This window comes from Erythrolamprus reginae, chromosome 2 (genome assembly GCF_031021105.1).
Source record: "Erythrolamprus reginae isolate rEryReg1 chromosome 2, rEryReg1.hap1, whole genome shotgun sequence".
NCBI lineage: Eukaryota > Metazoa > Chordata > Lepidosauria > Squamata > Dipsadidae > Erythrolamprus > Erythrolamprus reginae.
Genome location: NC_091951.1, coordinates 310820233 through 310833850, shown reverse-complemented (window position 1 = coordinate 310833850; position 13618 = coordinate 310820233). Strand labels below are relative to the sequence as shown.

Sequence of the window (13618 nt, the reverse complement as noted above, 5' to 3'; positions counted from 1 at the left end):
TACATTACTACCATTAAGTAAGATGTTGTTTTATTCATGAATTAATAGTAACATTGGGCTAATAGCGGAACCTTCATGTCATAGTGGAGTGTAGAATTGCATTACTGATTAGTCATTTGTATCAAACAACTATTTTTATAGCACAAGGAAGTACAGTAATACCTCATCTTACGAACCTAATTGGTTCCCGGGGGAGGTTCGTAAGGCGAAAAGTTCGTAAGACGAAACATTGTTTCCCATAGGAAACAATGTAAAATGAATTAATCCGTGCAGGGAGGAAAAAAACGCAAAAAAACGCTGCCGCCTGGCTGTCACCTTTTGAAACAGCCGGGCGCTTCTCAGCGTTCTCCCAATGCCGAACCCGGAAGTTCGGCAAAAGTTTGGGTTCGGGTGGCCGCCGAGAAGCCCCGCCACCCGAACCCAAACGTTTCAAAAGGCTGTCGTCTTTTGAAACAGCCGGGGGGCTTCTCGGCGGCCTCCCGAATGCCGAACCTGGAAGTTTGGGTTTGGCGTTTGGGTTCAGGAGGACGCTGAGAAGCCCCCCGGCTGTTTCAAAAGGTGACAGCTGGGCGGCGGGGCTTCTCAGCAGCCTCCCAAACCCGAACTTTTGCTGAACTTCCGGGTTTGGCATTCGGGAGGCCACCGAGAAGCCCCGCTGCCCGGCTGTTGCTTTTTGAAACAGCCGGGGGGCTTCTCAGCGTCCTCCTGAACCCGAACGCCAAACCCGAACTTCCGGGTTCGGCGTTCGGGAGGCCGCCGAGAAGCCCCGCCACCCGGCTGTTGTCTTTTGAAACAGCCGGGGGGCTTCTTGGGGGCCTCCTGAACGCCAAACCTGGAAGTTCGGGTTTGGCGTTTGGATTCAGGAGGATGCTGAGAAGCCCCCCGGCTGTTTCAAAAAGCGACAGCCGGGCGGCGGGGCTTCTCAGCAGCCTCCCGAACCCGAACTTTTGCTGAATTTCCGGGTTCGGTGTTCTGGAGGCCGCCAAGAAGCCCCGCCGCCCGGCTGTCATCTTTTGAAACAGCCGGGGGACTTCTCAGCATCCTCCTGAATCCAAACGCCAAACCCGAACTTCCAGGTTTGGCGTTCAGGAGGCCCCCGATAAGCCCCCCGGCTGTTTCAAAAAGCGACAGCCGGACGGCGGGGCTTCTCAGCAGCCTCCCGAACCCGAACTTTTGCTGAACTTCCGGGTTCGGTGTTCGGGAGGCTGCCGAGAAGCCCCGCCGCCCGGCTGTCATCTTTTGAAACAGCCGGGGGGCTTCTCGGCGGCCTCCTGAATGCCAAACCCAGAAGTTCGGGTTTTGCGTTAGGCTTTAGGAGAACGCCAAGAAGTCCCCCGGCTGTTTCAAAAAGCAACATCTGGGTGACGGGGCTTCGCGGCGGCGGCGGGTTCGTAAGACGGAAAACGTTCATAAGAAGAGGCAAAAAATTTCTGAACCCCGGGTTCGTATCTCAGGTTGTTCGTATGGTGAAGCGTTCGTATCATGAGGTACCACTGTACTATATCCACCAATGTAATATGATACAAATAATACTGTTACTTACCGCATACTACCTCACATGTCCCTACAACCAATAATGGCCTACAGGGTTGACCTCCTCCAGGTTACGTTGCCAAACAATGTTGTTGGTGGGGTCATGAGTGAGAGCCTTCTCTGTGGCAGCTCCGACCCTTTGAAACCAACGGCCCCTGGAAATTCACACTATTCCTGCCCTGCCAGTCTTCCAGAAAGCCATTAAGACCCAGACTATGAATGAATGACTGAATGTTTGAGTGTTATTAATAGTGTTTATTGAACTGCTTTTTATATTTTATGCTGATATTGTAATCCTTTATATTGTTTTTATATGTTTTAGCCGCCCAGAGTCCACTTGAATTGGGCAGCATACAAATCTCGTAAACTATTAAACTAAACTAAACTATTAAACTATTAATACCTTGTTTCTCCGAAAATGAGACCCTGACTTATATGTTTTTTAACCCTGAAATAAGCGCTTGGCCTTATTGCCATGTATTCAAAAGTCCACTTTGGGTTGTTATCAGGGGATGTCTTATTTTGGAGGAAATAGGGTATACACAATGCAGCTTTTTAAGAAATGTGTAGATTTCTTCTGGAAAAATGGACAAAAACCTTTTCAGATAATATATGCAGGAATTGTTAAAAAATTCTCTTAAACCTGATAATATATTTTCCCATGTTTTCTATTTTGATTGGTTTTACAGACCTTTTTGTGTGTGTTATTAGGCTCATTAGAAGCTATGGTCTGAAAATCCATGGATGGATGAGTTGATGGTCTTATAGTGAAGGTTGAGATTGACTGACACATACAAATTACAGTTTATAAAAATTTTAATTTGTACTTTCAGTTGCTTGTGGCCAGCCACCGGTGGTAGAAAATGCAAATACCTTTGGAAAGATGAAGCCACGTTATGAAATTAACTCATTGATCAGATATCATTGTAAAGATGGCTTCATCCAGCGACATGTTCCAATAATCAGATGCCAAGGAAATGGCCGATGGGATTTACCCAAAATTACCTGCATGAATCGTGAGTAGATTATATGAAGGAAAATATGATTGCCTATACTTAAATCAGACACTTGCCATCCTGGTAAAATCTTCTACAAGATGAAAGAAAAACATTTTTTATTCCCCAAGTATCCTAAAGTGTCTTCAGTCATTTCTCTATACAGTGTTCCCTCAATTTTCACGGGTATGCGTTCCGAGACCGCCCACGAAAGTTGAATTTCCGCGAAGTAGAGATGCGGAAGTAAATACACTATTTTGGGCTATGAACAGTATCACAAGCCTTCCCTTAACACTTTCAACCCATAAACTGCAATTTCTCATTCCCTTAGCAACCATTTAGATTATTACTCACCATGTTTATTTATTAAAGTTTATTAAAAAAAAATATTTATTAAGTGCAGACGAAAATTTGGCGATGACGTATGATGTCATCGGGCGGGAAAAACCATGGTATAGGGAAAAAAACAACGAAGTATTTTTTAATTCATATTTTTGAAAAATCGTGGTATAGCCGTTTCGCGAAGTTTGAACCCACGAAAACCAAGGGACCCCGAGGGATCTGACCACTGAATTTACTTTATTCAATCTCTTTATTCTATGAATTAAAAAAATTGGGCAACCGAATGATTTGATGCTGACCAGGAGAATGGAAAAAAATATTACTATGGAAGAGACTATAGCACACTAGCGAACATCTGAATCTGATTATATTGTGTATATTACACATTGCATTCATTCATCCTGCTTAAATTTCTGTTGGCACAGTTGTAAAGCTTTCCCTTCTTTTTCTTTTATTTTCAGCATCTTCATTCCAAAGGACTTATTATTCTAAAAAATATTATCATAAAAATTCTTCACCAGGAAAGGTAAACTCATTTAATTCACCAAAACATTTTCACCGTTGGATCAGGACATGGCAAGATTCAAGGCGTTGAAACTACTCTGGTAAAAGTGGGACATTTGCCATGCCAGAATGCCCTAACTTATGGTGCCTTAAAAAAAATTAAAGGATTACCCAGCATTTTGGAATACATATGGACCTGAGTACTTACAACGCATATCAATGATGGCTACAAATGAAAATATTGAAAAGGGAACAATTTCCAGCCTATCTAGTATGTTAATTTCTATATGTCATTGGTGAGGGATTATTTGATTCTTTACCCCAGTACCTGTAGTAATTAAACTCCTCCATTTTAGCACCAATGATAATGTAAATAAGATGATTTAATAGTGTTTAAGTGTGTTGCATTTTTAAAAAACCCTGTATATACAATAAGATGTCAAACGAAGTTCAGGCTTATTTATGACCATTTGGCTTCAGAGATCTTTAATCATTTATGTTGCTTGTCTTGGAGGTACTTTACTAGGCTGGAAATAATTTTAAACTGTTATCAGCAATCATTTTGTAAACATGGGAGACGCAGCTATTACAAGCTGAAGATGAACTGTGAAAGTAGTTTCTCGGTTAAGAAATAGCTATCTTCTAATGAAGAACTGTAGAGTTTATGGAACGAAAAGCTTTCACAAGGAATATGAAAATAAGAGCAACTTGGAAGAAGTGACTCGAATATGGAACTTGACTTTTGTCCTTTCCAGCCTTGGCACTGATCACGAAGGACTTGAGGACTTTAAAAAGTTGACAAGGAGGGCCTGTAGGATTAATAACAATAATAATAATAGTAATAATAAAGGCTAATATTTTAATTTTCAACCAGGGCCATTTTTTTAAAAAATACCAACTTTTCCAACACTAATCATGGGTCTATTTTACAGCTCTCTGCATTTTAAAATGGAGATAGATAGACCTACTTTTTTGTAAAATAAAGTTTTAAAAAGTAAATAATTTTGTATATAAAATATATATAACCATTTTTAATCTTTTTATAAAGTAATGAATGTTTGTGTATGAATGCTGCAGCTGTGAAGCGTACATAAATAAATGAAGTAAGCCATACAGATATAATTTATTGGATGTTCTTTTTATCCTGACGCTGTCAAACACAAGATGGTTTCAAATGTCTTTCTGCTTAAAAGGAAAATAAAATCTAATAAATCATATCATTTATTTATGATAATATGAATTATAGTTATGTGACAATCACAATCTTTGCATCTGAAAAATATATTATATGACCATAAATATGTTGTATGTTTTTCTCCAAATGTGGAAGCAGGAATTATCTTTTCTTCAGTACTCAACTTCACACAATCTACTAGAACAATTAGCTACAGAAGAAGATAATTTTGAAGTCTGTGATGATATTTATTGTTAAATCTATTCAATATAAGCCTGCATATTTACTCATCTAATTTATCTTTACAGTTTCCAAAATGGTCATAAAGGTTATGAGTAGATTCCATATGTATTCAAGAAACAAGACTTGGATCAACTTTTATATTAGTTTTATGTAGTAAATATTTCTTTTAATGCAAGTTCAAATATTTATATTTATAAGAATAAAATTCTGGTTTGGGGTCTTTCATATATGGATTAATTCCTATATAATAGTATAATATTATTTAGCTGAATTAATGCATTCACAATGCTATAATGAATCCACAAAATAACATAATGGATGAATTCCCTATTGTATGATGAGCAAAAAATATATTGATTAAATTGTGGAGGAAATCTGAACTATCATTCTTTGAAACAGTAGTCTTATATTAGTATGAGTACATCACAATTTTCATCTTTGGATTTTGCTGTACTCACTCTTGCTAAAATTATCTATAAATTTCAACTAATATTTTGAAATGTGAAATTATTCAGAAAAGCCAGTCTGTACCTGATTATACTCATCTGTCATAATCTTTTATAAAAGCTTATCACTTTTAAAACCCTGTATATATTCCTAGTTTTCTTTAAAGTTCTTTTTTTTTGCCACTGGTACTTACATTCTGCTTTGTATGTGTAATGTACATCTTTTAAATTTATATATGATTCTGACTCGCCAAAGAAATTTTATTTGATCCACTGTGATTTCTCTACTTTATTGCATGTTCTTGAAATTTAATTCAATGTAAGGTCTATTTGTGCTGAAGAGTGAAGTAAGATACTTAAGAACAACAAATACTTAGATATGCAAGCACTTTCATACTGTTTTTATTACAATTTAATAATAACTTTTTAGCTGTTTAACCCAAGTCAATAAACCTTTAATGCAAAATTGACTAGACTACAATCATTAGATAATGATTAGTTAAAGTTATTTTATAATATACCACACATATATAATGAATGTATAAACTAAAACTATTCTTGGTTAATGGCATATTTTGTACTATTATATACAAAAATATTTCCATATTGGTTTTGTTGCTGTTTTTAGTATTTGTACTTTTGCTCTTTGTTTTATATTAGCACAAAATTCAGACCTTTAAGGACAGAAATTTAGCAAAGAAAATTGGGGAAATGGAAAACTACTAAATTTTGACATACCACAATCATAGCAAAATTACTTCAAATGGTGTGAAAATGCTGTAGAAACATGATCTATTTGTGCTGTATCTTTTTACATTTTAATCTCGTCATGACCTGGATGGAATTTCATGCATTTCTTTCTCATTTTTTCCTTCTTTTGCTCATCTGCCTTCAAGAAAATTATTCAGAATTCATAAACTTCTCTCTGTTCTTCTCTCAAGTGACCAAGTATAAGGAAGTGCAAAAGATTAATGCTTATTGTGCATGTAGCTGCCTTCAAGCTGTTCTACTTTTCCCTCAGTGGCCCATTAAATCTACCTAATATAGAAAAGGGATTCCAAATATCAAGGATTACTGCTCCCCAGTGAGAACATGACACTGCAACTAGATGTGGAATCCTGTGTTGGTGCTATAACATTGAATGCTGCTTATTTCTACCTATTTGGTCAATATTCCCAGATTTCTTGGGATAATTAGGTAATTATCCTAATGCAACAACTCATCATTAATTCAACAATTATAACTTATTTTTTAAAATGATAAAGAAGAAATTGCTACACTCAAAAAGCAGCATAGGAAGAAGAGGTCTTTCTGAACTATAAACAGGAACTTTAAATTGTCAGACGAACAAAGTGGCATTCAAACATTAGGTGACTGTACATCTATATTTGACTAATAGTCCACAAAAGCAACAGATGCAAACTAATCAAGGAAAGAACCAACCTAGAATTAAGGAAAAATTCCCTGACAATGAGAAAAATAAACCAGTGAAACAACTTGCCTTCAGAAATTGTGTGCTTTGATACTGGAAGTTTTTGAAGAAGAGAGTGGACAACCATTTGTATGTAGTGGTATATGGTTTCCTGCTTGGACAGCAGCTTGGACTTCCAAGGTCTCTTCAAACTTCTATTTTGTTATTCTGTTACAAGTACAGTGATCCCCCGCTCGTTGCGAGGGTTCCGTTCCAGGACCCCCCGCAACGAGCGGGTTTTCGCGAAGTAGCGCTGCGGAAGTAAAAACACCATCTGCGCATGTGCAGATGGTGTTTTTAACTTCCGCAGCACTAGCGAGGAGCCGAAGATTGGGGGCGGCGCGGCTGTTTTAAAACGTCGCCGCCAGCATGGGGGGCTTCCTAGCAGCCCCCCAAACCCAGGTTGGGGGTCCAGGGGGTGCTGGCAAGCCCCCCATGTCGGCGGCGACGTTTTAAAACAGCCGCGCCGCCCCCAATCTTTGGCTCCTCGCTAGCGGGCAGGCAGGCGGCGAGAGCTAGCGCCAGCGAACGGCTTGTCCACGCTCGCTCTCGCCGCTTTGGAGCTGAGTCCTGAAGCGAATTCGCTTCAGGACTCAGCTCGAAAGCGGCGAGAGCTAGCGCCAGCGAACGGCTTGTCCGCGCTCGCTCTCGCCGCTTTGGAGCTGAGTCCTGAAGCGAATTCGCTTCAGGACTCAGCTCGAAAGCGGCGAGAGCGAGCGCCAGCGAACGGCTTGTCCGTGCTCGCTCTCGCCGCTTTGGAGCTGAGTCCTGAAGCGAATTCGCTTCAGGACTCAGCTCGAAAGCGGCGAGAGCGAGCGCCAGCGAACGGCTTGTCCGCGCTCGCGCTCGCTGCTTTTGAGCTGAGTCCTGAAGCGAATTCGCTTCATGACTCAGCTGGAAAGCGGCGAGAATGAACGGCGTGGGCGGGCGAAGGGCCGGCGGCAGCGAGGAGTTTGCGTGGGCTGTGGGGAAACTCCTTGCTGATGCCCGCTGCTCGCCCTCCCGCCAGCAAGAGGGGGAAGACCCAGGGAAGCCGGCCAGCAGCTGATCTGCCGGGCGCCATCTACGCATGCGTGCCCATAGAAAAAAGGGCACGCATGCGCAGATGGTGTTTTGACTTCCGGGTTGAAAAATCGCAAATTACCCTGTTCGCAATGGTCGGGGACGCAATAACCGGGGGATCACTGTATTCCTTTGGATTGACCGAATCTAGCCTTTGGCTTCTGCTTGATTCTATTTCAATAGGATGATGAACTCCAGACAACCAAGTCACGTGGAGTCCATGTCCATCCAATCTTAACACAAATACTTACATACACATATATCTATTACCGATTTAAGGCTTGTTTTGTACAGAATATATAAAAAATATATATAATGTAGTCCCAGAGTAAGTTTTACATTGTTGGCAAATTTGGAATTAGCATTCTGTGATTGGTCTTAATAGTGACAGCAAAAACTTCAAGAAGCACAGTCCAGTGAAATCATCATTAAACTGTTTGATAGGCAACTAAATAAAAATAGATTTGTAAGAACCTTTATACTGGCAGTTGTGTCTGAAGATGATATACATAGTATCTATATTTTATTGCACATTTCATTTCTTAAGAGTTATTTAGTTCAGCTTCATTTATGTTGTCTTCATCGACATATCCATGAAATTTTCCTGACAGGTATTAAAATGAGCACTTTTTCTATATGCTGCAAAACAAGAAAACAATCCAAAGTCAGATCTTTGCTTAAATGTTTGTTTTTATGCATATCAGTGAAAGATAAAAATATCAAGAACCCTAATTTGTTGAATAGCACTAAAGTTTTAAGAATGAATATTTCTTTTTAGGAAAGGGAAAACACAAGCCTTTTTATTTAAGGTTCCAGTAATGATTATTTCCCTTAAAAATTAAGCAGGATATATCTGAAAATAGTAGATAAATGTACTATGTACCAGATTTATCCCCCCTCCCACACACACATATGGTTATGGTCAATAACCAGAAACATTTAAAAAAATGCAAAGGAAAAAAAATGCTTAGTCATGTTTGCATTTTTTTTTAATTTTCATAATACTTTGTGTCAGAAAGAAGTAACAATTTGCCTATTTTAGATATAGGTAGATATTGTATCATAAGGAGCCAAGTCTCATACATATTATAGTAAATACTGTAAAGCAGAATATATTAAAATATGTTTTACTGTTTTAATTTCCCGGATTCAGATTATCAAGGAAAGTAAATGAGATATTTTAAAAAGGGCAAAAGGAAAAACATTGCATATAACCCTAAACATTATCATTTCAACCTGAGGAAAATAAGTATATTCATGTGATTTGCAGATTTCATAGCCCACATGTTCCAACATTGTGAGATCCTATTGATTCTGTTACGCTATATCATGTAATCATGGAGCAAAACCTGTTTAGCCTGTTCATGGACAATAATTCTAGGGAAATCTATCCAAAGCTTGTATTTTCTTTTGATTGCTTTCCACCCCACCTTGCTGATGGTCATCTTCCAGAGTAATTTATTTGTGGGGTGGAGATCGGGTGAGTACGCTGGCTCATAAGCCAGTAACTAATCATTTATCTGCACTGCTAGGCACTCTCGTTTCCTAGTATGAATGGTTCATTACTGTGTATTACAAAAATTCATAACTCAGTTTTAAAGTACAAGCATTAATATGGTAAGACCAAAGTTCATTATAAGCTCATTAACATACTGAAATTGACTGGCTTGATTTTGGTAAAATATGTAGTACTGAATAACCACTTGGTTGAGTTCATCTGATATGCATTTGTAAACTAATTTACAAACCGTGAAACTTGGATTCTATATCTGTCCCCAAACATACGACACCATATTTTGGTATGCAATGTATTAAATGTAACCATATTAAGGAATGTTGGCAGGAGATCAGAAAAAGTACAATTGTTGGAAAGTTAATATCTTGTGGAATGGGTGATATAGAAAAAAAGAATTCAGTACAATTCTTGGAGGATTTCTTTATTTGTGTAGTGGGCATGTTAAAACCAGCTAATTTTTTTAAAATCAAAAATTAAAACAGCCATATAAAACCATAAAAGAAAAACAACAAAAACCTGGGGCCAAGTTAAACTTCTGATGTGAATAAATGGTTACTAATGATTATATGCTACATGCAACATCTGAATCGGTCTGCTTTTAAAAGAAATAAGAGACTGTTCATTCTGTTTGTGAGCTTACTAGAGGTATTAAGCTGGCTAGGACTGAAAACTAGCTACTGGCCTGATCCAGCTGAACTGTCTCTTTCATAGTTATGTTCTTTCTAATGAACTAAGCATTATATTAAAAATATGGCCTGTAGACTTACAATATATGTTTCAGAGTATTTTAAAGATTCCAAATTCTCCTTCATTCCCAAAAGATTAGAGATGTTTGATTTACATAATGAACTAAGTAAATGTGTATAGTGTGGTTTTAATCAACCCTTAAATTATAGTTAACAGCATACTGTAATATGCAAGTCCATCCAGTTGTGGCTTATTCAGTTAGCCATTGCTAAATATGGTTTAATATGATTAGTGAACCCAGACAGACTTGGAGCTTCATCATTCCTTCTGACAGAGATGTCCTTAATCTTAATGAAAAGGAATCTGGATACAACTACTGAATCATACTTCTAATTATTAAATTAAATTATTAAATGTTCTTCCACTATTTCAAATAAAAAGTAACGATTTACTGCATGGATTTATTTGTATATTTTGTTTCGTATGTCACCGGAATGTGTAAAATATGCTAATAATAGATGTAAAACAGTGATATTATTTTTCGGTCAGAAAATACAATTTGGGAATATAAATAGCATCATTTCTTTAAAGAGTAAGTCTGTTGCAATGAAGGCAAAAAGCCAAAATTAATAAGGAAGTTTTCAAAGAACTTGATGGCTTGAGATAACGATTCGAGTTTATGGAGCCAAAGTCTTTTCAAGATGTATCCAAGGAAAAGAGTAAAAGCCAAGAAACATCATAACATATGGATGTCATTAAGTGTTTAAAGAAGTGCACTGCTGAAATGTTGGCTCGGAAATAATTTAGATCAGCCGTTGAACCATTGTTAAAAGAAAAAAGACCATCTACCGCCAGGATGTGACCTTGAAACCAAATAAAAACAATGTGTCTGCCACAGCTGAGGTCTTTTCTCCAAGGTGGCTGCAAATTTTCTAGAAATAAGACATCTAGAGAGGGGTGTTGCTGTGGGTTTGCAGTATTTTCAGGAGCAAAAATGGAGAAATACAACAGGGTTGACTTTACTCTTTTTCTAAAACTTCAAGCAGTGGCTTTCACTATAGCTAAAATAATTCAAGAATGGCAATCAAGGAAGTGCAATATAAAGCTCTAGCCATATCCTGAGAAAGGATGGAGCTTTGTCCTCCAACAATTGCCTTTTTGACATTTTTTGACACTTGCTTACTACTCATCCCTGCAAACAATGCTGTTCTTAAGTTTATTCTATCTTTTTTCTTCATTGATTTGCTTATTTTTGTTTTTATATCATTCATAGGTTGGTAGACATTCACCTTGTACTTTGGGGGGGGAGAGTTATTATTATGCATATTGTTTCATTGAGGCTTCTTTTGTTTTAATGAGCATTCTCCACAATCAATTTTACACCAATTTCCCTGAAATATATCATAATCTTTTAATGACCCCAATGCAGGGTGGAGTCTGGGCAACTAAATGGAACCAGTAAAGTGTTTCAATGGCCAGATGTCCTTCCTGTCGCCAATTTGTTAAGCAGATATGTTCTCAGGGTGCCCAGAGAGAGAAATATCTGCCTCTTCCTCAGATCAAACTCATAGCCTCCAGATTGTGAGGCGAGAGCTCCACTTCTAGGCCACTGCACTACTATTTTCCTGAAATATATAATTTTTTTAAAAATAGGCAAAAAAGACAAAACGTGCTCAAAAATGCAAATATTTATCTATGAATGTGCTTAAGCTATGGAAAATAAAAAGTGACTCAGCAGATGGCAGTACCTGATTAACTTTGATTAGATTCAGAATTAAGCAGGGCTGGCCCTGCTAAGTCTTTGAACTGAAATCTTTATTAAATATGGTGGTACCCAATGTTCCCTCTAATTTTTTTTCAGTGCGGCAGAAAAGTATAGTATCTGAACAGCAGTCCCTTTGGGACTGGCTGCATAGAAGTTTAAAATAAATAAATAAATAAATTTTCATGTTCTTGGGGATCCCTGTAGCAGCAGCTGAAACCAGAGCCACAAGGTGGAGCTCGGACAGAGAGCCACCAGGATTGGCTAACTCAGGCGGCGCGCCTAGGAGGAAGAAGGCTGAAAAAATTTGGAATGCACAAGGAAGGAAGCTCAGCTTCCAGTCTTGGAACTTTTTGCTCTTTGTGCCCTCAGCAAAAAGTTGCAAGACTGGAAGTTGAGTTTTCTTCTTCGCACCTTCCAAATTTTTCTGGCCACCAGCCCAGAGAAAAAAAGGTTTTAGACCTCTACACCAGAATTGAAAATTTGTGCACTGAGCTCTCAAATCTCCTGCGCTATAGCGCATAGCGCAGGTTAAAGGGAACAGTGGTAGTACCTCTACTTATGAACTTAATTCGTTCCATGACCAGGTTCTTAAGTAGAAAACTTTGTAAGAAGAAGACATTTTCCCCATAGGAATCAATGTAAAAGCAAATAATGCATGCAATTGGGGAAACCACAGGGAGGGTGGAGGCCCTGTTTCCTCCCAGGAGATTCCTAGAGACGCCCCACGGAGGGTTCTCCCTGAATTTTCCGGTTACAGTTTCGGAGGCTTGGGTTTGTAAGTGGAAAATGGTTCTTGAGAAGAGGCAAAAAAAATATTGAACACCCGGTTCTTATCTAGAAAAGTTCATAAGTAGAGGCGTTCTTAGGTAGAGGTACCACTGTATTAGAAATGTGGGAGAAGTTCAAAGATCAAAAAGCATTTAAGAAGCAAGCAATAGAAAACTACTTCCATATAATTGCTGATCAGGGTGCATGATTTTCCCCTTCTAAACATTAAACACAAGTTTTACACATCTTGACTTTTTGAACTAAAATAGAAGCTAAATAAATGTCCCACTAATCTCTGCTTGGGAAATATGATTTGTAGTTACCGACTTGTGTAAAGAAAGTAATATTTTACCAAAAATGAGATTTCTCATACAGTGATTTAAAAATCTGTCTGCTATTGAATTCTTTTGTAATAATAGCTATACTCATTTATATGTTTCTATGAGTAATAAAAGAATTCAGCTCTTTCAAAAGACAAGAAATGGATTTTGGTATAACTGTTTTCTAGTTGCACACAGATATATAGCTTTGTGAAAAAGAAGAAGAAAATTTTAGTGATCCAAAGAAAAGATGGAAAGGACTGTAAAACACTGTGAAGTCTAAGTGCTATTGCTACCAGCCTGTAATCCCTTGAGATTTTGAGCACATCTGATAATTTGATCAAGCTACCACTAGATGTCAGGCAGAGGTGGCCTATGCTGCACTGGTTCTTTAAGAAATTAAACAATCCTGTAATTGAAGATCAGCCTTAATCTACTGCATGAAGAGGAATGGCATAACACCACATCATGTCAGCTTTAAGGGAGAAAAACATGTTAAACCGAAGAAGCAATATATTTATTTAATCAAAGTGTTGCAAAAGAGTTGCTTTTCTGGGAACAAAAGGGCAGAAATAATTACACCATTTTGAATTACTGGAAGAAAATCATGCTCTCTATTTAATAATAGAGATGGATGGATGGATGGATGGATGGATGGATGGATGGATGGATGGATGGATGGGTTGGGTTGGGTTGGGTTGGGTGGGTGGGTGGGTGGATGATAGATAGATAGATAGATAGATAGATAGATAGATAGATAGATAGATAGATAGATAGATAGATAGATAGATG

General features: G+C 38.2%; 1 protein-coding gene across 5 annotated transcripts in view; it reads left to right on the top strand.

Annotated features, from left to right (window-relative positions):
- Positions 1–4496, top strand: part of VCAN (versican) — a 123581-nt gene extending 119085 nt beyond the window's left edge. For all 5 annotated transcript variants that reach the window (XM_070743066.1, XM_070743065.1, XM_070743069.1 and 2 more), the window contains 2 exons: positions 2367–2549; positions 3332–4496. In XM_070743066.1, the coding sequence (XP_070599167.1) occupies positions 2367–2549; positions 3332–3465 (317 nt within the window). In that variant the 3' untranslated portion in view covers positions 3466–4496. The remainder of the gene's footprint in view (positions 1–2366; positions 2550–3331) is intronic.
- Positions 4497–13618: the final 9122 nt, after the last annotated feature.